At 48.6% G+C, this 23,870-nt stretch overlaps 9 protein-coding genes across 9 annotated transcripts; 4 read left to right on the forward strand and 5 right to left on the reverse strand.

Moving 5' to 3' along the window:
* Window positions 1-878: 878 nt before the first annotated feature.
* Window positions 879-4,449, reverse strand: F5Y00DRAFT_251653 (RhoGAP-domain-containing protein; the record flags this gene model as incomplete). The annotated part of the gene is made up of 4 exons (XM_048009850.1): window positions 879-1,316; window positions 1,369-3,404; window positions 3,457-4,153; window positions 4,207-4,449. The coding sequence occupies 4 exons, from the start codon at window positions 4,447-4,449 to the stop codon at window positions 879-881; spliced, it is 3,414 nt and encodes a 1,137-aa protein (XP_047867335.1).
* A 1,900-nt stretch (window positions 4,450-6,349) lies between these two features.
* Window positions 6,350-8,162, forward strand: F5Y00DRAFT_229632 (uncharacterized protein). Its single transcript, XM_048006792.1, has one exon. It carries the CDS (start codon window positions 6,644-6,646, stop codon window positions 8,027-8,029), a length of 1,386 nt encoding a protein of 461 aa, XP_047867336.1. The 5' UTR covers window positions 6,350-6,643; the 3' UTR covers window positions 8,030-8,162.
* On the reverse strand, window positions 8,163-9,854 carry F5Y00DRAFT_229633 (uncharacterized protein). The gene is made up of 3 exons (XM_048006793.1): window positions 9,047-9,854; window positions 8,677-8,988; window positions 8,163-8,621 (listed from the first exon to the last, which is right to left on the reverse strand). Exons 1-3 carry the CDS (start codon window positions 9,620-9,622, stop codon window positions 8,514-8,516), a joined length of 996 nt encoding a protein of 331 aa, XP_047867337.1. The 5' UTR covers window positions 9,623-9,854; the 3' UTR covers window positions 8,163-8,513.
* A 174-nt stretch (window positions 9,855-10,028) lies between these two features.
* Window positions 10,029-14,310, forward strand: F5Y00DRAFT_229641 (P-loop containing nucleoside triphosphate hydrolase protein). The gene is made up of 5 exons (XM_048006794.1): window positions 10,029-10,152; window positions 10,240-10,553; window positions 10,617-10,964; window positions 11,019-11,415; window positions 11,470-14,310. Exons 2-5 carry the CDS (start codon window positions 10,383-10,385, stop codon window positions 14,145-14,147), a joined length of 3,594 nt encoding a protein of 1,197 aa, XP_047867338.1. The 5' UTR covers window positions 10,029-10,152; window positions 10,240-10,382; the 3' UTR covers window positions 14,148-14,310.
* Window positions 14,251-14,922, reverse strand: F5Y00DRAFT_8671 (uncharacterized protein). The gene is made up of 2 exons (XM_048014273.1): window positions 14,613-14,922; window positions 14,251-14,516 (listed from the first exon to the last, which is right to left on the reverse strand). The coding sequence occupies exons 1-2, from the start codon at window positions 14,820-14,822 to the stop codon at window positions 14,355-14,357; spliced, it is 372 nt and encodes a 123-aa protein (XP_047867339.1). The 5' UTR covers window positions 14,823-14,922; the 3' UTR covers window positions 14,251-14,354.
* Window positions 14,923-15,528: 606 nt separating this feature from the next.
* F5Y00DRAFT_229644 (uncharacterized protein) lies at window positions 15,529-18,117 on the forward strand. Its single transcript, XM_048006795.1, has 3 exons — window positions 15,529-17,255; window positions 17,305-17,451; window positions 17,513-18,117. The coding sequence occupies exons 1-3, from the start codon at window positions 16,088-16,090 to the stop codon at window positions 17,821-17,823; spliced, it is 1,626 nt and encodes a 541-aa protein (XP_047867340.1). The 5' UTR covers window positions 15,529-16,087; the 3' UTR covers window positions 17,824-18,117.
* A 1,351-nt stretch (window positions 18,118-19,468) lies between these two features.
* Window positions 19,469-20,556, reverse strand: F5Y00DRAFT_229647 (60S ribosomal protein L35). Its single transcript, XM_048006796.1, has 4 exons — window positions 20,468-20,556; window positions 20,252-20,391; window positions 19,874-20,099; window positions 19,469-19,773 (listed from the first exon to the last, which is right to left on the reverse strand). Exons 1-4 carry the CDS (start codon window positions 20,468-20,470, stop codon window positions 19,765-19,767), a joined length of 378 nt encoding a protein of 125 aa, XP_047867341.1. The 5' UTR covers window positions 20,471-20,556; the 3' UTR covers window positions 19,469-19,764.
* A 205-nt stretch (window positions 20,557-20,761) lies between these two features.
* On the forward strand, window positions 20,762-22,223 carry F5Y00DRAFT_8765 (V-snare-domain-containing protein). The gene is made up of 3 exons (XM_048014282.1): window positions 20,762-21,306; window positions 21,365-21,478; window positions 21,550-22,223. Exons 1-3 carry the CDS (start codon window positions 21,238-21,240, stop codon window positions 22,051-22,053), a joined length of 687 nt encoding a protein of 228 aa, XP_047867342.1. The 5' UTR covers window positions 20,762-21,237; the 3' UTR covers window positions 22,054-22,223.
* Window positions 22,224-22,392: 169 nt separating this feature from the next.
* F5Y00DRAFT_259424 (ATP10 protein-domain-containing protein) lies at window positions 22,393-23,492 on the reverse strand (the record flags this gene model as incomplete). Its single annotated transcript, XM_048010875.1, has 2 exons — window positions 22,393-23,011; window positions 23,098-23,492. 2 exons carry the CDS (start codon window positions 23,490-23,492, stop codon window positions 22,393-22,395), a joined length of 1,014 nt encoding a protein of 337 aa, XP_047867343.1.
* Window positions 23,493-23,870: the final 378 nt, after the last annotated feature.

The following is a 23,870-nucleotide window of genomic DNA, read 5'->3' on the forward strand; positions in this document are numbered from 1 at the left end:
CCTTACACAAATTTCTGCCTATATTACATTTCGAACAAGTACATTTCGAACAAGACAAAACGCACAGAATTACTTCAGAATTATCAATTGAAAGGCTAGGCCTGGAATACTTCTCTGTCTCTCTGTCTCTTGCCATTCTCACGATTTGATGAGTATGACTCGCCTTCTACGGCTAACTACCTACGGTACCTGCGCAGCCCGATTAATCAATCACACCTATCGACTAACCTAACGGACGCGCCCGAACAAAAGAAAAAGCCCGAGGCGTATTAGCCGATCTGATCGGGATCGGATATCTGAGGGGCACCTGTAGCCGCTGCTGCTTCTGTCTTCTGCCCTACTCCCCCTTTGCTCCTTCAAAACCCGCGTTTCGAAGCCTAGGCAGGTCTGCCTAGCTCCAGGAATAATCTACTGATCCGAATTTTTTTAGTTAAAAAAAAAAGAGTTCGTTGAATAAATCCGATCCGTTCGGGGGAGCAAGCCAAGAAAAAAAAAAGGCAAAGACATATCCCCTCTACTCCAAGCTGTTGCTGCCAGACCTGCTCGGACATGGCACACCACTCCCCAAAGCAAATATGCTTCTAGAACAGAATATAGGTTTACTAGACGACCGCTTCGCCTAGGTAAACCCCGCAAATGTTGAAAAAGCGAATCAAAAAAAAAAGGTCGCAAAGTCCTATTTGTCGAAAGGAAGAGATGCGCAACGCCGGCCGAAAATGCTGTTGAGTCTCTCTACACCTGATTCATGCTATGTCCTGAAGGAAATCAAGGTTGGCAAACGTGGATGAGATATAAAATATTCCCGCTCCGAGTGGTCCATACAAGTTGAACAAGCCCAACCATGGAGAAATATATACCAAGGATCTAAAACCTAATTACTACCCTGTACCAGTCGTGACAGAATTATTTGGTCTGCCCCAACCCGAGTTTCGCCACTCTCGGCGCTGGCCATTCTCGGGGTTTTTAGGTTGATTATCACCTCGCTCATACTGGCCTGCGTAAGGTGGTTGCCCATTCTCAGGCTGGCGATAGTTCTGTGGCGGGGCTCCTTGTGCTGTCGTGAAAGGGATTGTCGGCTCTTGAACAGGACGTACACTGCTCTCCTGCTGCCACGCAGCGGGATCTGTAGCAACTCTAGTAGCCATGGGTCGCTTGCCAGTCTCTTGCTGTCTAACGAATTCGGTGCTATCATATTGCCTAGGGAGTCCACCCACAGACCTAGTTTCAATACGCTTGAGGATTTCCTTAGTTGTGATATCGCCATTGTTCATGAACAAAGTTGAATCACCCAGAATGTCCATGATTTCAGCGGGAACCTGGTATCACATGTTAGTACGAGGGGCAATAAACAAAAGACTTTCTACGTACCATGCACATCTCTTCGTTAAATTGTATCAACTCTTCGACGCAAGCCACCGCGGTCATAGGCTCGTCTGAGAAACTCGGGCTCTTTTCGTTCGTATAAAGTACGTTCGGGGCGATTACACGGGCAAGATTGTGTACGTCCATCCTCGATCCGGTATCTTCGTCGACCTGGTGGAAAGTAGCCACCCATTTCAAGAAGTTGAAGAGGACTTCCAATGTATCTCGGTGGATCTGTGGAAGTAAGCAGCACGTCAGATGCAGACAGTGTCGCCTTTTGTCGGTATCTTTAATCTTAGTTGCAGCTATCCAAACTTTGTAAAGTTTCTGTGTCATCAAAGGTTCTGGTAGTTCACGGAGATATCGTTTAAGAAGTGCTGCAAGTTGATGCGGAGTCTCATCGTTCCACCGGATGGCATCACAACCATCCCTGTCAACGGCATTCACCTGTTCGGTGAGCTTCTTGATGTTGCCATTCTTACGGAAGACACCCTCGACTGAAAGATCCTTATTCTTCAGAGCGGTAATTGTGTCCTCGATAATGGCTGGTATACGCAAAGCACCAGGTCCCACGCCATCCGTAGAATCAGCACCATCGCGCTCGACGATTAATTCTAACGGAACTCCAAAAACACCCTTCTTCTTTACTGCCTTACGGGTATCATTTTTGCCGAATGCCTTGCCGAATTTGTTCCAGAATGTCGGTGCTTTTCTTGCTTCGATGAGGCTAAGTAATTCCTCAAGTGAAAATTCTGGCTCGAGCATGGGTTGCATTGTAAGGACTGCTACATGTCGGACGATAAAATACTCGAGACCAGATAGCTCGGAGAAGAACTTCCTCCCGTCTCTTTGAGGCGACCGATCCCCTGGTAAACCCTGGTCGTCTCGTCCTGGAGAGAGACTTCTATCGTTGTTAGTGCCGTAAGAACCCTCAGTTGTGGCGGATCGGAAGAGCTCTTGGCGCGATGCTCTATACGCGCTAGGCTGCTGCTCCCGAGCCTGTTCGGCTGCCACAATTCGAGGAATATCGTCCAGAGTCAGCGCATCTTGGTGTCCAAAATATTGTTTTGTTGTGTCGTCTTCGCCTTGTTCTCCATCTTCCTCGATCTGCATTACCTTGTTCTGCGAGTTCATTTCTGCACCGGCAGATCCAGGGCGAACACTGCGTCCTTCAGGCCCATCCATAATCCTTGAAGTTCTAGCCTTTCTAAGGCTTGAGGACAGATGCTTATCAAGACGCGTACTTCTAAGTCTACGCACGTCATTGAGAGTATTCTCATAAGATGACTCTCTCTGATGCCGCTCCCGCTCGCCGCCAGCGGATTTAGATCGAGAATCTGATCTAGGCATTGCAGGACTACCATCTGTAGACCCACGTCCCTCCGAAGAATCTTGACCGTTAAGGCTTGGATCTTCCGAAGACCGAGTGAGAGCGCCGTTAGTTCGAAGTATCTCCAGCAGCCTGGCTAAGGCGACTTTCAAAAGGAATATGTACTGCTGAAGCTTTGTTATCCGTTCCAAAGGTTGACCATGCCCGTCAGCCGGATTTTCGCAATTTGAACACAGAATATTCAGGTCTCGGTGTAGATGAGCCTGGACCAAGTTCTTGCCGAGTATTTTACCGCACCGTACGCACGTTACGCAAAAGAGATGCCATCTCTTATCCCCACTCAAAGCGCATTCGTCCTCGATGGGCTTGCGGCATAAGGTGCAGTGATCCGAGTCATTAGCAGAGAGTCTCGACATACCTAATGTTATCTGCAAGGATTCGTCATCGGTTTTGATCGTTTCGAGCAGACTGAGATCTTCGAGGAATTGAAATAGTGCTTCTGGAGAGCGGTGCTCCTTTTCGACCCTGAGCGTTCCTTGAAGGCAAATCCTGATTAGAAGCTTCAGGTAATGGGCTAGACCCGTCACGAGGGATAGTAGCTCCTGGGTGACGCCTAATTTCCGCCCAGTAGTCTCCTGCATTTTGGATAGTAATGAAAAGAAGGCTACAATCTTTTTACAGAGAAGCTTTGATTCTCTCGCGTAGGATAAGTCTAGAATTTTCTTTTAGCATCACTATTCAGTTATAAGCGCAGTGTTTCATACCAGTCATCTCTAATTGCTTGATAGTCTGATCAAGTCGGTCCGCGGATCGGAACAGGATGTCCACATGAACGATGAACTTTTTGGCGACAAAGACACCGTCCATGTATGCACCGTTGCTGACATGAAGAAGCATGTCCGAAATACATGCGGCCGAGGATTCTTCGAATGCTGACAAGACGCTCCAAATTCGATAAACTTTGTTCTCCATATCTTCTTCTTCCTGCCGGACAAGCTCACGGCCCTCGGGGCCCACAGGTTCGGGACGGGGCTCAGCAGGTTCTTGAGGAGCTGTTAGACGGACATTCCAAAACTTGTGGATCATATAGCACTCTGGATGCCAGTGCTGATTTTGCCCGTTACGGTATATCTCAACAAACTGCTTGAGAATAGCGGTTTGGCAGCCATTGCATCGCTGAGCAAATTGCGTTGAATAATGGTAATGGCAATACACATTCCCATCATGTTCGTAATAGCTGTCCTGGGCCCCAAAGACCGTCGAGCAGAGTGAACAAGTGAAGTGGTCAACATGGTATTTGCGATCGAGGGCGGTAATATAAGAACCGCGCAAAGCGCCGCCACATTGGTAACATAGAAGACCAAGTCGTCGAAAGTAATCTGTCTCGCAAAGTGGATATTGGCCGCCGGTTTCCTCGTCGTCCGCAGGGAAAAACTTGGAAGCCACAATCTGACCACAGTCCTGTATTTTGTCAGACACAGAATATATCACGTAGGGGTTATCAAAGCTCTTACACGACATCTAAAGCAGTCGAGATGGTACGTGCCTTCTAAGGCCCGCACAAATTGACCGGTTAAAGATTCACCACACTTGGCGCAGATACGAAGCTGCCCACTTGCTGTTCTTCCGCTCCGTCCTCGAGATCGGTTGCGCTCACCGCTCTGTCGCGGGTCTCCTTGAGCACTAAGGGACGGTGAGCCAGGCGGTAGGGCAGGCGGAGGGAAGGCTCCATTTGAAAAGGATGGACTCGGTGTCATATTTGGCCGGTCATGGTCAAGTTGGTAGCTGTTCTCGTTGGGCAGCGGCGATGGTTGCCTGTGAATCCGGTCGCCAGCCAGACCGCCTTCGTAGTCGGGGCCCATCATGGCGACCAAGATGAGGTCCTACCTCAGCCTAGCTGATTAAAATAGAAAGCAGTCGGAATGAAGTTCGGCGCTGAACTAATTTGGGAGGCAAGACGAAGCGGCGATTGTATGATTGCGGTACCGTTGTCCAACGTCAGACATTGGCATCAGACGGCGAACTTTATCGACCTCCAACAGGATGTGCGACTGGATGCGGATGCAGGAACCGGAAAACAATTATTCGGCGTAGCACAGGTGAGATACGGATTTGGCGACGAAGGAAAATATCGGGGATCCGGCCAATATCTAGTGGTGAACGAGTGTGGCAGTGAAGTTATCGTAGCTGACGGCTGGTTAAGGCAAGTAGCGGGTATTTTTTATTTTTTTTCGTCGATGCGACGTAGTCAGAACTGAATTGGGGTTTACGGTGGAAATATGACGGACACTCTGGTTGGTTGGGCGGTAGGAAAGGTTGAATTGGTTGACGATTAGGTTTGGGTGTGTTTGAAGAGAAACCTTGGTAACGGTAACGAGGGTTTTTGCTAGGCGGCGTCTACTTGTCGAGATATCGAGAAGGTCGACGGTATCGAAACATGCGTTGGCAGAGAAAACGATCGTGGAGGATACGATAGCACGGCATGAAGTATGTAACGCCGTAATCAGCTTTTCAGCGGAAAGGCAGGGAGGTGGAAGGGACTGTTCGTTGCCGGCGAGATGCAACCTTCGAAAGGCGGAGCTAGGAGCGGGAGCTGCAGCAGAAGGGGGGGAACAAGACCGGGGTTTAGTGGGAATCTAAATGCAAGACAAAGGGATAATGTTTTTCAACGCATAGGTAGCGTGAGTAGGTGAGAGAGTAAGGGTAGGTATAGATAAGGTTAGTCCGCGTATGTAAAAGTAAGATCAATTCCGATCAATCCAATCCAATAGCGAAAGGAGGTCCCTTCTGCTGTTTAGGTGGACTTCCCCGTTGTTGAGGTGCCCGAGGGGGTAGAGTCGAGTCCGAGGATAGGTAGAAGCTTAGAGGTAGGTAGGTGGAAGAATAACGACCGAAAAAGGAACAAAAAAAAACCCTCCAAATTGATAGCCCGTTCGAGGTGCGACACAACAAGACGGGTATCCAGTACGACCAGCGGTTGCTATGAGTTCTTGAAAGAAAGCTGAATAACTTGGTAAATGATGGCTCACCCCCAGTATTCTTCCTTATAATTCAGGTACCTTTAGAGGTAGGTTTAGGTGGTTAACCCAAGTAGAGCCCAGGAGACTTGACTCCTACTGGTGTAAAGATTGTAAGAAAGCTGGAGAGTTAGCAGGTCTGCAGGTCTGTCTGTAGGTCTACAAGTGCAAGTTAGGAGGCGCAGGATAATGGACCTGAATGGATCACCTGCAATCTAATTGATAGCCTTTAGCGCCTGTCTTAGCTCTTGTCATAAGCTCTCGTCCAGTCAGCCAGTGCTTCAGATACCCCACAGCCCACCAACATTTACAAGTGCGAAGTAACCCCTACAGGTATGTTAGTACCTCTACCTAACTGCTGTAACTGCCAGATGGAATCATAATAGGGTCTATCACGTGATCCAGGTCCGATCACACTATGTAGATGCACCTCCAGCTGAATTCAGTCTTCAGAACAGTATATTTCACCTAGTATAATTGCTCATCCTTAAGTTTGCTACTTAATGATCCATTAAAGAATTTTTCATTTGTCACAGGCTAGAAAGAATTGACAATATCTAATCATCGTTTAATAAACCTTGACTACCTAGTTAACCTATCTGGGTAACTTATCTAAGTCACAGAAATATGAATCGTAGTGCATAGGCCAATCAATCTTAATCCATTTTTAGTTACTCTGCTAACCTTAGGTAGGTTATTGTATCTAAGTGAGTGAGATGAGTATTCTCACCTACAAAGTAAACATCCTCTGGTTTGCTTATTAAATATACTTACGGTTCTCATCCAGTCACATCATATGAAGTAACGGTCAGACAATTCATTCAACACTGATACATACTTTCACCGCTTCAGCGTTCTTTGGTTGGGCCACTTCACCTATCCATTAAAATGCAATACACCTGAGCGCTCAACAAATATGGTCGCGGTAGTATAAATGGAGCAACAGCCAGGCGTGGAAATCTTGATTCATATCGGCGCCCCAAGCAGAGCAGCTGATGACGTTTGGTATCGATCTCTCGCCTCTTCCTATATAAATTTCCAGCCAGCCGCCAGTATCGATTTCCTTAACCAAGCATGCTCAACTGTGGATATAAACGATGGGCAGGGGACCCAAGAAGCCCCAGCCTTCGCTACTGGCACACAATTAAGTGAGCCATTTGGTCAGTATAAGTCACCACAGGCCTCATTCAATAGCGTCCTTGACAATTCCGGGTCACCACGCGTCTTTGCGCGACGGATATTGGAGGATGAGCCTCCGAGTACCAATGATGAAACTACAGCGCCGATAATACAGTCGCCATGGCAGACACCGTCTAGCGAAGTGCAAGATTCATACGTAGGGAATCCTATCCACATCTCTACCTTCACCTCTCCTACGAGAATCTTAGAACATTACCTGCAACGGTTTGATTCTCCATCACCATCTCAAATAACTACATCTCAACGAAGCGGCATCGACATTCCCCCTGGTAGCTCTCAGAGGTCAATTCTCCCTCGCTCCGAAGATAATCCAATTCCTCTTTTAACTTCATTTACACCATCGGTAATACCCTGCACACCCCCGTGTGATCCCCGTCCTAGCCCAGGGGGATTAGTTGAGACAAAACCTATAGAGGCATACCACACAAGATTTACCCAAGATGAGGTATCCAGTGACAATATTGTCGAGGAGACTATCTTGATACGATCCTCAGACCTCTCATCCACAACCAGAGCGGACTCCGAACCTCCACCTGCCAAGCGGCACCAGCCAGATACTCTCGACAAAGACCCGCGGGCCCTCCCAAGAGCCGCAAGCGACATTGGCCCAAGAGTAGTATCTTCCAGCCAGAAGTCGTTCTTAAAAGTAACCTTCCTAAGCGACCACGGGTACACATACGACAGCCTGGAACTCTACGCACCAGAACCTCCTGTCTCAGTGACGCAGGTCGACCCGCAAAGTTTCATCACGCCAGGCCTCGAAAGCTTAGCCCGGGATCTAGATATCCCGAAGCGATACAGACCAAAAGAAAGCAAACGAGACCTGCGGCCTTCCGAGCGCGGGTACTGGCTCGTAGACTGTTCGGCTTGGGATCCGCAGCTCAAACGCGATGCTTGGGCGTACCTTGCAAACTACGTCGGGACTGGCGTTGCGGGATGGGGCGTCTCGTGTAGAAGGGACAGGGAATTCCAAGGTTTCCGTGTTTACTGCTGGGGCTTGGTAACGGCGCATATCTACTTGCTATTATATCTGGCCAGTCAGCGGAAGATTCTGTATACTGGCGGCTCTTGGATTGATAGCGAGGGTATCCCGGTTATTGTCATGCAAACGAGAGAATAATACTAATAAGGGCATCTTGTCTATGATAAAGGGTGGGAATTAAACGGTGTTATGAGCATTTACGGGGTTTGGCGTACGGAATAGGATATCACTGGGATATATTTAGTGAGAATTAGAAATTTAATTGCCAATACTTTTCACAGCACAAGTTTTTTTTTGTTTGATACCAATACAATTCTCCCACTATTACCATCACTAGGGTGGGATCTTCGGGCAGTTCTCATTAGGAAATGGGGGTGAGTATTGCGAGACAAACGGACTATCTACAAGTACAAGCCGTGTCCAACAAGTAGTCACGGTTAAGCCACTGCATCGTCCCGAAATGAATGTAACGAATTCTTGCGTCGCCACAAGAACGAAAATCATTGGACGGATCGGCCAATCCCCCAATCGTCTTTCCTCATAACAATAAAGGAGCCAGTGATTCTAGGGCTCATAGCCACCTAGTTTATGTATTAGTAATAGGCGGGAAAAGGAGCCCAGATCATGCAGATGGCGTGGTTGAACGACGAGGTGCCGGCTTGCGATGCAGAACGGCCTCATATTCCTTCTCATAATCCTCCCTGGATGCCTTTCCAAGGTCCTCATACGCCTATAGTCTAATTAGTTTTCGTGGTAATCAAAATAGAGACATGAGGTAGTCTTACGTGGCGTTCCACATCCGGCAATCTCGCCCACTCTCTTCCGATTTCCCTGCTAACATCAAGGAAGGGGCGGTTCGCGAAGTCTCCAGAAGCCCATCGTGCCTTTGTGAAAAGACTGAAAGCACTAACGGGTTTCTTGGGGACACGCTCGTCGTGAATGAGTTTCAGGACCCCCTTGGGGTAGTTGTGCTTCCTCTTCAGGACACCCCGGGCCCGGTTGGCTTCAACCGTCTGCTCAGGAGGATGGCTCTCTACCCAAGCCTTATAGGCAGCTGCGTTTTTGAGTTTGTTTTGCGCGGCAATATCGGCAAGACGCTAATAATGGTCAGGGCATTGGCCATAGCTATAATCAGTATCATGGTAAATTACTAACCTGCTTCTCTGAGGCTGAAATAGTTTTATAACTCTGAGACAAGTCTCCCATCCGAGCTCGAATCCGTTCCGGACCGATAGTTTCACCCTTGGTATGCTCAGCTACAAATACAGTCCATGCGCCGTCGGGAAGCTGCTTTGGTTCGCGGAATAGTGCCGTCTTCTTGAGAGCTCTTTTCTCAAGGATGGCCTTGTTCTCCGGTGACATTGGCTTTCGCTTTCGTGCGCCCTTCTTGCCCTTGGCCTTGGCTTTTGACTTGGGGGCCGCCTTCTTCTTGGACTTGGTTTTGGCCTTAGTAGCTGTCGCCTTCTTGGTTTTTCCTTTAGTAGCTGTTGCTTTGGTAGTACCTTTGGTGGTCTTGGTGGCCTTAGTAGTCTTGGTGGCTTTAGGCTTCGAGGTTTTGGTGGTGGCCTTAGTAGTGGTAGAAGCCGCCTTTGGCTGTCCTGTAGTCGCAAAACCTTGGATGAAGCCACGACCATAGGTAATGGGCCGTGAGACCGCAATGCAGCGGGGTGCCGTGGTGGCAGACGTAGAGACTAGCCGCCTAATCGCGGCACGTCCTATAGACGACAGCATGGTAGGCAGAGGTTTGTTGTTGAAGTTTTCACGTGGAATTGGACGAGTTAGAAAAAAGTAAAGAGCAATTTGCAAGTGGGACTAGAGGGGCGCCTGGATGCGTTGAGGACGGAATTGAAAAAGGCAATTCGGACCTATGTTTATTCCACACGCGACAAATTGAGACAAATTAATGCAGCTACCTTAGGTTAGGTAACTTTGTGATTGAGCTTTTTCTGTTGTGTGATGTGTGATGTGTTATCTGCTATCTAGCCGACCCACTAGCAACCATGCAGCCAAGTAGCTCTCCACACCTAGGTAAAATTACAAGCTACCCGTACCTTCTAGCGAACGTGGTGGCGTCATGCATTAAAAAAATCGAAAAAAGTCGAACGTTTAAGCCACACATATACGGTACAGAGGTCATTTTGTACTGTCGTACTGTTTAGTTACTCTTCAGCCCCTTTAGCCACATATTGATTTTTCATACGGCCGAAAGTTGGAAACCATCTTTGAGCTAAAATATACTGAATTCAATTAACTGACTGCAGGTGAGCAAGTCAAATAACTTCTTCATTCATCCATTACCTCCTCCACGTTAGATAATCTCCAACGACTAAATTAATTTGCTTGTATAGCCAAGGCGCAAGAAATATCCGGGCTTCAATTCACTAGGTGATCTTTCTATTCAAGTCTGGTCGTCTAATTAGAAGCTTCCTTCGAGTCCTCTGGTAGCTCTCACCATTGTAGTGCGACCGAGCCGTACTATATATAAAAAACCATGGCTCGGCTCAGAGACTCACGCTCACCAACTCCAGCAGGAAGCCAGCAACCCTCCAGAAGACATCGTAGAGATGACGATAGAAAGGATCGAGATCGATTTCGGGATCGGGATCGCCGAGACTACGGGCGCGACGTAAGACGCCGAAGTCGCTCTCGGAGCCCACACGATGTAAGACGCCACGGACCTAGCAGATATAGCAATGTTCACTTTACTAACAACTGTTTGGTACAGCGTCGTAATCGCGACCGGGACCGCGACCGGGATAGAGATCATGACTTCCGCCGCCGTGACCGTTCCGTAGACCGTCGAGGTGATGACCATTATCGAGGTGGAAGGGACCGCAGGCGGTCGCGTGATCGCCTCGCAGATAGGGAGAGGGACCGCTCTACCGAGCCTCGCCGGCGCAGAAGCCGTGACCGTGATGGTGACAGAGATCTCCGAAGCAGGCGAGACGACTCCCGTGATCGAGTCAGAGGACGACGCGAAGGTACTGCTGACTCTCATCCGCGCAGTAGGCGAGGTGATAGCCGCGAGCGAGGCCCAGCGCCTAGCGATGCCGCCAAGGCGAAGCCATCAGATGTATGTTTTATAAACTTGTTGTATTATACTACGGATATTAACACATCTTTACAGGTAGAATCGAAACCAAAGCCTGCTCCCGCCCAGTCTGATACCGATAAAAAGGCTGAGCGCCTCGCCAAGTTGGCCGCATGGAAGAAGAAGCAGGAGGAGAAGGAGAAACAGAAAGAACCGACTCCAGGTGGAACTCGGAAGCTTCTTGCTGAGATGGACGAAAAGGCTAACACTGTACCCTCCAATACAACACCTGTAGGAGCTTCTCCGACGCCAATATCGCCTGCTGACACGCAGGTCCCTTCGCCAGCAACCCCATATGCTGGTAAATTTGATCCTAAGGCCATCGCTAAGAAGTCGGCTCCTAAAGCGCACCCTCCAGCCGCGCCTAAACTAGGTGCCGTTGCCGGACAGCCGCCACCCATAAGCCTCAGTTCAACCGCGCAGGTCTCGAGTGGTGAGTACTTACGCCAGTGTGTCTCCTGTCGAGTTGCTAATATTATTACCGAAGCGTCTGCTCTTCCGCAAAGTAGAGCTAAAACGAGTGGCTTCGGTTTCCACAAGCAAAATGCAGAAACCGAGAAAGTTGCTCAAAAGCGGAAGTTGATACTGGATGAAGAAGAGACGTCAGACAGAAAACTTGCTAAGCTACCCTCCCTACCCCTCGACGACGTAGATGATACACCCTATGAAAATCAGGACGAAGAGGATGACGATGATACTGTTCCTTTCGCCGGGGATGAAGAAGAAGAGGCCGCTGCAGCCCGAGCAGCTCAGGAGAGACGAGAGGAGCGTATCGCGCAAGAGAATGCGCAGCAGACGACGGAAATGCAGGTTGATCAAGGCGAAGAAGAAACAACTCCTGAAACGAATGGTATCACTCAGACTACCCAGCCGGACGACGTCATGGAAGTTGATGAGGATGATGTTGATCCTCTAGATGCCTTCATGAATGATCTTGAGACCAAACCCGCTACTAATCCACGTCCCAAAGCAAACCTCAACCAGAGTAAAGATTTGCAAGAGCCGGAAGCGTATTTCAGCGACGATGAGTATGACTACCGGAACGAGAATGTGGACCCCGATTCGTTCTTGGCCATCGCGGCGAAAGCTCGCAAGAAGAAAGACATCCCATCTGTTGACTACAGCAAGCTTGACCTACAACCTGTTCGAAAGAATTTCTGGGTTGAACCATCAGAGTTATCAGAGATGACCGATGCCGAATTAGCAGACCTGCGCATTGAACTGGACGGGATCAAGGTATCTGGTAAGGACGTGCCGAAGCCTGTTCAAAAGTGGTCCCAATGTGCTCTGTCGCGGAAAACGCTCGATATTATTGACAGCTTAGGATACGAAAAGCCCACGCCGATTCAGATGCAAGCGTTTCCTACAATCATGTCCGGTCGAGACGTCATTGGCGTTGCGAAGACTGGATCGGGCAAAACTCTAGCTTTCTTATTACCTATGTTCAGGCACATCAAGGATCAGCGGCCTCTGAAGGAGAGCGAAGGTCCTATTGGCTTGATTATGACTCCTACGCGTGAGTTAGCTACCCAGATCTACCGAGACTGCAAACCATTCCTCAAGTCAATGAACCTTCGCGGAGTCTGTGCATACGGCGGCGCGCCTATCAAAGATCACATCGCCGAGTTGAAGAGAGGCGCAGAAATTGTGGTTTGCACCCCAGGTCGTATGATTGATCTGCTAGCAGCGAATCAAGGTCGCGTAACTAACCTAAAGAGGGTTACGTATGTCGTCCTTGACGAGGCAGACAGAATGTTTGACATGGGCTTCGAACCCCAGGTAATGAAAATCTTCGCGAATATGCGACCAGACCGCCAGACAATTCTCTTCTCGGCTACCATGCCTCGTATCATGGATGCGCTGGCTAAGAAGGTTCTAAACAATCCCGTAGAAATCACTGTAGGAGGGAAGAGCGTTGTCGCCCCTGAAATCACCCAGGTTGTCGAGATTCGAGAAGAAAATTCCAAATTTGTTCGCCTGCTTGAGCTCTTGGGCGAGCTTTATGACAGGGACGAGGATGCTCGAGCGCTAATATTCGTGGAACGCCAGGAGAAGGCAGACGACTTACTGAAGGAACTATTGCGCAAAGGTTACCCTTGCATGTCAATTCACGGTGGGAAGGACCAAATAGACAGGGACTCAACCATTATAGATTTCAAAGCTGGAGTTATTCCAGTCCTCATCGCGACGTCCGTGGCAGCTCGTGGTCTCGATGTTAAGCAATTGAAACTCGTCGTCAATTACGACGCCCCGAACCATCTCGAAGACTATGTGCACCGTGCCGGCCGTACCGGGCGTGCTGGTAACAAAGGAACAGCAGTCACCTTCATAACAAGAGACCAAGAAAACTGCGCGCCTGGAATCGCGAAGGCCCTGGAGCAGAGCGGACAGGAGGTGCCGCCGGAACTGGAAGAAATGCGTAAAGCATTTAGGGATAAAGTCAAGTCTGGCAAAGCCAAAGATCAATCTGGCTTTGGCGGCAAAGGACTGGAGAAGCTTGATCAGGAGAGAGAAGCAGCCCGACTCAGAGAGCGAAAATCCCATCGGACAGAAGGCGAGGAGGAGGAGGAAAAGAAAGAGGAGAAAAGCGGCGAGGACAAGAAGGGCGATAAGGCTCTGTCGGCCATTCAGACAGCCTCTTCGGGTATTATCTCTCGCGATGCTGCTGCTCCGAAGATTGATCTGGAACCGAAATTTACTATCCACAAGAGGGAAGATGCCGCACCATCCGCAAGCGCCAGCAACCCCTTGGACAAGGTGTCTTCTGCGATCAATGCGATCAATGCTCGCTTAGGCCGCGCGGGCCAGCTGAGACCAGGTCAGCCAATCGACAACAAAGGCCCAGACGCAGGTGCGTTCCACGCAACTCTCGAAATCAACGATTTCCCACAGAAGGCCCGTTGGGCCGTCACTAATAGAACCAATGTCGCCAAAATTCTTGAGGCGACTGGAACGTCTATCACCAACAAAGGAACATTTTATCGACCTGGGCAAGAAGTACCGCCTGACGGCGAGCCTAAGCTTTACATTCTAGTGGAAGGTGATACTGAGTTAATGGTGGCTAACGCCATGGCCGAGCTCACCCGCTTGCTTAAGGAGGGTACCATCGCCGCCGCTGATGCGGACAATAGGGCCCCTATTGGTGGTAGATACACAGTCACTTAGGATTATAATAGATGGCAAGGCAGAGAAAGTATCGTGAACTAGTAGGACTGGCGTGCTCTGTTTACGAAAGGATTTTGTTTGGCGTTTGGCAGGCTGGAGAAGAAGACAGACGTAGACATTTCGAATCGAATGAAGAGTCGCTAAGTAATGCTATAAATTAAAATGCATATTGCGATATGTTCGCGCCTTATTTATATAGGTAACTACCTAGTTATGAGTTCTCGCGTTTGCTGCCTCGTCAGCATCTCGTTGCCTTATCTCATTGTTGCTAAGCTCCTTGAGCGTATCGTTGCGTGTCTGCTTCTTCTGTGCTGCCAACTGCGTGCCTAGCTTCCCCGTAGACTTGGAGGCCGTAGCATTTGCCCTTGCCTATAAATTGACAGTTTAGAATAGAGAATAGAGAATAGAGGGTACGAATAAATAGTATGGCTAAATCTGATGGATAGGTGAGATAGGAGACGTTACCTCGGCAGCTTCAGCAGCTCGTTTCCGAGCCTCCTCCGCGTTGCTATTGTCTTGTGGCTGCTTTTGAGGGTTTCCGCCCAATGTCCGAGGCGGACCGCCGACGGAAGCCGGGACGGACGAGCGTTCCGGCTGGGGGGGCGGGGCGGAACCGAGAACGCGACCGGGCTGAGAGAAGTTTTCACTTTCCGACTTGCCGCAGATATTTCCCATCTTTCTTTGGAAGCTAGCGGTGGGGATAACCGGAGCCAGTAACGTTGTCTAAACTTAACCTGATCTCTGTTGCGGGAAGGTTTTGCTAATGTGCGTAGTTAATCTAGTAGATGAAACGTTGCTTAGGCGGTCTGTTTGCTAGGTGGTGGTGGTAGTTGCGATTAGACGCGGGACGGGTGTTTCCATAGATCAGATGAGGCTCAAAAGATCTGTAGGTAATGCATGGAAGAGTTTAGATAAGCTGCTTTAGATTTACGCATTGGTAGATGCACACGTGGGGTTGGCATGTCAAATATTCGAACTTACCGAAACGAGCTTTAGGACCCTGAAAGCTGAGGTGCACGGTGTTAGAGGGGAACGTATATCTACATGATTTATACAGAATCGGTGTTGGGTTTTCGGATGAGCGTAGCCGTAGTTCTGTAAGTACTGTGGAGGTACTTGCATGTTCTCAGCCTCCCATTTTAACTTATGCTTTTGAGCATGTGCCCGGTACGGGAGGGACCCACCTTAGGCAAGAACCTTGATGGCCACTTGTCACTGTACGCCATGCTGACTACAATATGTACGCACAGAAGTTTAGCCCCACATCAGCATTTTCTAACAAATCCATGGCCATTGATTGGTGAAATTCAACGTCAGCACCACCAAAAAGCGCAGTCGAATCCTGCGCCTTGACCAAGCATCACCAATGCTTGTACAACATTGGCACAAAGAGGTAGACTTTTTGTTTGCGGTTCGAACAGGAGGGACGACGAAGGGGGGTTTCAAGGGAGGTTGACATCTACTAGCAAGGTCTCAATTAGGTAACTAGTAGTTTTTAAGGTTTACCTATTGTTACTTGTACACTATTGTACCTCGGTGTTTCTTGACTAAAAAAAAACTGTTGCGCAGTTACTGCAAACTGCAAACTGCAAGTACCGCAACTTTGTCACAACCCGACCATCAAGGTTCTCAACCTTCGACCTACACTAAATTATGCCCATATGCCCATATGCCCATATGCCCATATGCCCACACCACCCCTTCTCCTCTGAACTTTTTTCTTTTCTTTTATGAACGAGACGAAGAGCCTCGTTTCGTAATATTCCGTGCGGTCTGTGCCGATCTAACCTAATCCTAGATCTCACGAGCCGTTGACGCACCAGCCAATACTGATCTCACACCGAAGGCATCAGGTTTCTCTCTAGCAAACTCTTCATCAGTCCACAGCCGCATATCTTCCACCAGACAGCTACCGACTTGTCCTAGACTTTTCTTTCCTCATGGAAGACTCAGTCGATCCCACTGATGCAACTTATGGCCTCCCTTCTCTTACATCGTCACCCTCAACGGAGAGACTCACCAACTCTCTCACACCTACTTCTCACAACTTCGACGATGTATTTTCCTTTGGCCAGTCTTCTTCTCTTGATACCATTGAACCCTCGTCACTAAATCTCCATCATACATCTCATGATGATACTTGCCTAGACACGTGCGTAAGCACCTTCAACCCTCAGGGGATAGGGATACATCGGAGTGCCTATGGCCCGTCTTTTCCTCCTAGGAATCGGGCTACCGTCTCGACTTTCTCGCCCTTTTATCAGCTATATGGGAACAATGTCTTCCAACAGCCGATGCAACAAGTCAACCATTTATATATGTATCCTCTCCCGGACATGGGCCTAAAGTATGGCTTAAATCACGACATCAAGCCAGGGCATCATGGCTCATTCAGTGAGTCACTCCTCGGGAACAACTTCAATGCTGCGGACTTGGGGCTTCCACAGTGCTCCGTTCCTGACGACTGCGCTTCTGTGAATTGTAGCAAATTTTCATGCTCAAGCGACTGTTGTTCCACTCAAGTCTGCCAAGAGGAGGAATGTTCTGGAGATGGTACGCCTTGTGACGACTTGCACTGCCTCGATAGCACTTTCGACGAAATGTGGACTATAGACCAAGGCTGGCATAATCCTCCATCAACAGACCTAACTTTGCCCCCACATAACCCGCCTTGTAATCACACCAACACCGAGCATGATGTTGCCTTTACCCTGCGGAACTTAAGGACCCCAGGTGCTTTGAATCCTTCGCAGCAGCAGCAGCATGACTTCCATCAGTTCGAACCTATCCACCATCATCCAGGCCTCTCGTGTACCCCTGAGATAGATTCGATACCGACTCCGTTGATAGAACCTTTCAATGAGGCTGAAGGCACGACTCAACTTGTTTGCCAGTGGATAATATATCCTGGAGGAGAGGGTCAAGAGATTTGCGGTCATGTTTGCAATGATAGCTATTCTCTCCATGAGCACTTGTGCAGCGACCACATATCATTGCTAACAAGCAAGACGAAATACATCTGTCTCTGGAACGGCTGTCCCCGCCGTGGTGACCAAGTATTCGCCTCTCGTAACAAACTACGGCGTCATCTTGCAACCCACACAGCTTGTAAGTCGGTTTCACCCAGTTCTCGAGAATGATACTAACGGTGGACAAGACAAACCGCATAAATGCGCAATATGTGGCGAGGGCTTCTCAGCGCAACAAGCCCTTGACCAACACGTTAGAACGCACACAGGCGAGATGCCATATAAGTGCGACTTTGAAGGATGTGGCAAGTCTTTCAAGCAAAAGAGTGCTCTAAGTACGTATACATACCCGTAACCATTTCGTATCCTACTAAATAGCAGACTAACCCGAGGTAGCTATGCATAAGCGTACTCATACCGGCGAGAAGCCATTAGAATGTAGCATATGCGGCAAGTGTTTCTGCGAATCCTCCAACCTCTCGAAACACCGGAAGACACATAACCCGGATTACAAATTCAAATGCGATGAGCCTGGCTGCACAAGTCAGTTTATCCGAATCGATCAATTAAGGAGACATCAGGCCAGACATGAAAGACCGAAGAAGAAACAGAAGACCCGAACAGCGGCGGAGCCAGCTTTATCGCCTATGTCACCGGAAACACCGCGTGACACCGTCCTGGAGCAGCAGGCTTCTATCCAGGCTTAGGGGCCTTGGATACATCCTCGTTTTACGTTTACTTAGGAGCGAGCTATGAATAAAAAGCGAAGTACATATCGGAAGGCTCTTGGCCAGGAGGAAAAGTTATCATAGGGTTTATAGTATTTGAAAGATTCAGGAGTTTGTGGCCGTAAGCAGTCAGGATTATAAGCGGTAGATTTTGGGACACCATACATGATGTACATAAGAGCATTTAAAAGCGGGAGCGGCAGCGATTCAATCTATCAAATACAGCGACTTGTTAAACAAAGTACCGATTTCTAATATCGTATAAATAAATGTGGTATTTCTCATAGGCCCAGTGACTCGGGGGTCTGAGTACACTTACATTTACCTTATATTATTACTTATTGTGAATACTTGATCCCGGCTTGTAATGTAAGGTCGATGGATCTTGTACGTGAAGTTTGGTGGCCTAACCGATTATGATGAGGTGATCGTTCGGTTCACCAACATGGTCACCAAGGTACCTACTTGCTATGCTGACTTACTATGCCTACAATACTTGGACATTTTAAGGGAGGACTGTTTTGCAGTAAAACATCTTCGTCACCATATAATTACATTCATATGTACTAATGTATAATTATATCAGACCTGGGAAAGCCTTGCTTGAGCTGCGTATATGAGTTATCATACGACAGAATGATATTTTCTTGGTCTTACATGATTAACCTTGTTAACCCTCCTCTTGTATATTTATTCGTGTAGGCGTTTTTACCACTTCTCTCTCGATAACATTTACTCGCAAGTTTGTACGGAACGAGCGGCGAACTAGGCTTGATGCTTGTAAACGCCTGAGAATGAGTCTATTGATTAATGTTGCTGGCGAAGCTACCTATCTAGTATCGGTTAAACAATATGTCCCTTGCGTTGAGTTAGATATAACTAGGCTATCCTCGGAGTTGGTGTAAGTGGGTTGTTGATTTAAGTTGAATAGGACGAATCGTGTTAGACTTGTTACTAGGTTAGCTGGTTGGTAACACTTATAGTGTCTTTAGATGAACAAATGGACTTCTAATTGTAAAATTCTCAGATAGACGTTTTTCAAATTCCGTTGCTAGATAAGCGTAACCTACTATCGGCATAGATGTTGATGCTCGGGTAAACGCTCATACATACCTACGTAAGTGAGAAATTTGGAGAGTTCAGGATTTAGATGCTATGAGAGGTTAACAGGGATTAAATATTAGCTCTTTAGTGATAAGTATATTCTCTATTATCAGCGGTCATAGGTCTTGCCTTAAGTTAGGCACTTTCCTAGAAATATAAATATATAGATACAGCTGAGGAAACGATGTCTTCCCAGGCAATCTATATTACAACACCACGGATGCTATTTTCTTATGGCGGCCGACGTACCTTTTATCACGTTGAGCCTGCCATCCAGGCAATTGACTATGCCTAGGTACGCACTGGTATGTATCCATTTGCTTTATACTTACTACCTAATTAACGAATAGACATAGGAGCTAGTATATATCCGTTTAGATCTACGAATCCGTTAGCGGGACCAGATGGTCTAGAAAATTATATTATCGTATTTCGATGCTGGTATGAGTGGGTGTAACGTATCCGGCTAGCTTTTACTGCCTATTTATTAAATATATCATGGCAATGCGGTTTCATATATGGGAGCTAATATCGGTTTTCGATTAATATGGAAGGTAGTGGCTTAGATTTAAGACGTTGGCAAATCACATATACGCAATAAGTCGTGATAACTTGTTCAGCACCCGAAGGCAAGTCTTTTTGCATTGGGCAGCGACATTGACTGCAAAGTGTGACCTCGTAAACACCTATGAACCGAAAAAGCCGTGTGATGCCATGCAAATATCAGTATTCCTTTTTTTTGGAATGACCACGACGCCCGTCTACTACCTCAAAAAGCGCCCGCGTTCCCCTCTTCATACAACCGAACTAATTCGTCTAAGTAGCCTATGGATACCCCGTAATGTTAGCCCGATGACCTTGGTTGAATAGATAGATATCCTCCTAGCTATGTTGTGCACAGCTGGATTCGAGGAGTTCAGCGTACCTTAACAGCGTACTTTCGCTGGGGGAAATGCGAGGCTCGCTTGCGTGTCTTCTCGAGGGTCTTGGCCTTATCTTCGGGCGACAGTCGGCGGCGGATGGCACGGGTCTGCTTGGGTCGGAGGTCCAGAGGGAGGTACTTCTTGTTCTTGTAGAACAAACGTAGCTGTGATCGTTGCTTAAGGTTCACGACTGTGAGGACACGGGCGATGGACTTTCGGAGATCGTGGCTAGAGAGCAGGGTGCATCGTTAGTGATAAAAATTCCTATGCTATGCATGGTTGCCTTCTTTTCTTCACTCGTGTGGCTGCCGCGGGGGGAGGCTCGAAAAGTTCTGATAACCTAGAAACCCGCAATTGAATCAAAAATGGTGTAAACATACATCTTGTTCAGCTTGCTGCCGCTGGAAACGACCTGCTGGATGCGGAGCTGGCCGAGCTCGGTCTTGAGCTCTCCGAGAGTCTTCAATAAGTCCTCCTTGCTCTTGTTCCAGAGCTGACCCGTCTTGACCTTAGAAGTCGACTAAAACGAAGAATCAGCGGTGATATTCGATATTTTGACGCATGCGACGGTCGCATTGATTGATCGGTCGACTTACCATCTTGAATGGCTGGATGTGTTAGTAACGAGGTGAGGTCGGGTCTCCGGTAAACTTTCTTGAGGTTGTCTTGAAATTTCCGCCTAGAGAATTTGATAGACTACGAAAAGAATTGATTTGGTCGCAGTAGGGTTGTGGGCTGAAAACTTTAGTCATGTGACTGATAATCTAAAGAGTCCCGCTTTTTGTTGCAGCTAGACGAGCCGGCAGTCCATGTCCTGATTTCAACTAGGCCTAATTTCAACTATGAGAGGTACCTACGTATTGTACTTCACTAGCCACACCACCTTGAATGCACAGCCATATACATAGTGGATACCTTATGTAAGGTATGAAATGTCCATCTCGCAGCCCTCGGAATGCGATGTTACCGAAATCCCAAGATATGCAAAGGTATTGTACATACGTAGATTATGTATCTAATACCTAGTACGAAAGCCTCGAACATCACGACCTTTTACCAAAACTAAACTAATATCGTCATCAACGTACCACTTACACAAGCGCTTCCCGCGTCCATTAATCTCACGACCTATACGAATCTACTATCGAGAGCGTTTACCTAGAGCTAGGTACTCGTTTGTTGTTGGATGTAGTAATACCAGTGCCTGGCTTTCAGCGACGTATCCTGCATTACGAATTGCTTACATGGGACTTCTACATTAAAGAGGCAGTCTCTGCGTAATTTATCCCACACATCCTACTTCGGGGATGACTAGCACCTCTAGAACTCAACCTTAATATCCAATCTTCATAAACCAGCTTCGGATATGGCAGCGCCGACAGGGAATCAGGGCTGGGCCCAATTGCGCCAACAAGCTCGAAGCTTAGAGTCCCAGGTACTACACACAGCAATTATGTGCAAAGTTAAGACAGTGCTGACCTCGCAACTCATAGACGGAGACGCTATTCCATACGTACTCACAATTCTCTACCGTCCCTAATATCCCGGCGAAGCCGACTAAGGAGGAACGAGAGACGGAAGCAAAACTAGAGGAGATACTCGACAAGGTAAAACTACACCATCCGACCTGGTTACCGATCATTGGGCTGTGCAGACCTAGACTAACTGCTATCTAAAGAGGGACAATATCGTCAATCAACTTGCGCGTCTCCTAGACTCCGAAGCGAGCCTTACATCCTCCGCCCTCAAGCAGAACAACCTCTCCCTCCTACGAGAGAAGCTCGCCGAGCACAGACGAGACCTCGGGCGGTTACGATCCGGCCTGCAGGAAGCACGGAACCGCGCCAACTTACTCTCGAATGTCCGCGATGACATCCAGACGTACCGAGCGAACAACCCCGAAGCCGCCGAGGCCGAGTACATGCTAGACGAGCGCAACCGCATCGACAACAGCCACAACATGGTCGACAGCGTCCTCAGCCAAGCCTACGCCACCAACGAGAGCTTCCTCGTGCAGCGGGAAACCCTAGCCAGCATCAACCGGAGGATCACTATGGCCGCGAGCCAAGTCCCTGGCTTAAACACCCTGATTGGCAAGATCTCGGCGCGGAAGCGGCGAGATAGCTTTATCATGGGCGGCTTCATCGCCTTCTGCTTCGTCATCTTTTGGTTTTTCTTGTAGGCGGTAGCGGTAATGAAGATGGGCGGCCTGTCTTTTTTGGACTAGGGGGTGGGAATACCTTGGCTTTTCCAGTTGGCATTATTTCCTGCAAGGCGTTCCGGCTATTCGAAGGGGACGAAAGTACGCTGTATAATATGAAGGGGGGAAGATATGCCAGAGAATCAATCGGTCATAGAAAACCTATCAAACGGATAGCGGTAACTAACTAATACGACTGGCTCGCACCGTTGTGATCTAACATAGAACAATTAAGGGGAACTCTCAGCGTTGAGCTATTTGCCTTGTAAATTGAGGAGCGGGTATCATTTTTGATCATGGTGCACAATAATACATAACCTGTTAACTTTTCTTGGAGCTCTTCGCCTCGTCCAAAAGTCTCTGGACGCCCTTGACTAGACCTTCCCGCTCGTGATCCTCGCTGGGACCGCTACCTGCCCACCGTATCCTGCACTCGCCGTCGAGAAGGTATACGTAACCCACACTCCTATTTAAAAGACCGGTATTCTCACGAATCTCGTCATTGAGCCCCCTCTGCACAACGAAATACCGGTCCCAATTCGGCTCGCCAATCCGGCGTCTAATTCCCCCCATAAAAAGCTTGATCAGCCAGGCCTTCATGGAGTTATCCTCGTAGTTAATCCAGACTCGCTGGACCGCGTCCTCGTTCTGCTGCAGCACCGTCTCCAGCTCGGGATTGGCTTCCTTGGACACGAACGAGTTGATCTGGTTCTCGGCCCACACGCTGCTGAACACGCTGACGACGGAGATCTTATCCTGTAGCGCGGGCGTCGTGTCGCGGGGCTTGCTGTCGCTCTTTAGAAGCGTTCGCCCGAATAGGTTCGGGAAGAAGAGGGAGAGGTCCCCTTTGAAGGGCCGCGGCGGAGCGACGAACGTCTTGCCCTTGTGGAAGCGCAGGTTGCCCCAGTCGCGGAAGTACGGGCGCGACATCTTGCTCATGCTGTGGGTAGCGGAGATGTTAGTTAGGTACCTAAGCTACCCCGCCAAAGCATGGTGGTCAATTGGGGGGGGATATGTGTGCCATACAGTTCCTCTCTCCGCTTCAGATGTTTGTCGTAGTTCACAAAATCATCGCGGCGTTGTTTTAGCGTGCGGTTGTCTATGCCTGTGTTCTCGCCCGGTTTCGGTGGCTGCGGCATGCCTATCGGCCGGCTCAGCGGCTTCGGCGTGAACTCTTCGATCCGTTTGCCGTACGATCTCGGCGCGTCTTGTAACGGGGAAGGCGGTATAAATTTGGCCGGCGCCGGCGAGGCTGGTGAGGCCGGTGTCTCCGTTTTGGCCGGGTTATTATCACTTGCGACGGGCTTTGCAGCCTTCGTAGTAGTAGTAGGACCTTGCTCCGCTAACAAGCGATACGAGGTACTAAATGCTCTCGATTGGCAGAGCAGGCATAGAAGCCCCGGCCTACGGGCGAGCAACATGATTCGAGGAGGTAATAACTAAAAGCTAATAATACATTTCAATTAGTTAGATGGTTACAAGCTGAGGCTAAGCGGGTGCTGCCGTTAGCATCACGCACTTCGAATTCCAACGTTCGTAAAATTTCACTAAGGCAGAAGCTAAAATGATAAAAAAAGATTACCTAAGTGACATTATCGAGTAGCATTATCGCTCATCAAGGTTCGCGGCACACCTTGCCTGCAGGAACGCGACTTAGTGGATCCGATGACATGGTCCATCCAATTGTAGTGGGGTAAGTAAAGGTAAAAACGGCCGTGCTACCGGTGGTGGGCTGGGCGGCCACAATCGGCTTCCCCAGATTCCGGAAAGCAACGGCACAATGTGGGGGAATTGGAAGG

Source organism: Daldinia vernicosa, assembly GCF_022497035.1.
Source record: "Daldinia vernicosa strain CBS 139.73 unplaced genomic scaffold F5Y00scaffold_10, whole genome shotgun sequence".
In the NCBI taxonomy this organism is placed as follows: Eukaryota; Fungi; Ascomycota; class Sordariomycetes; order Xylariales; family Hypoxylaceae; genus Daldinia; species Daldinia vernicosa.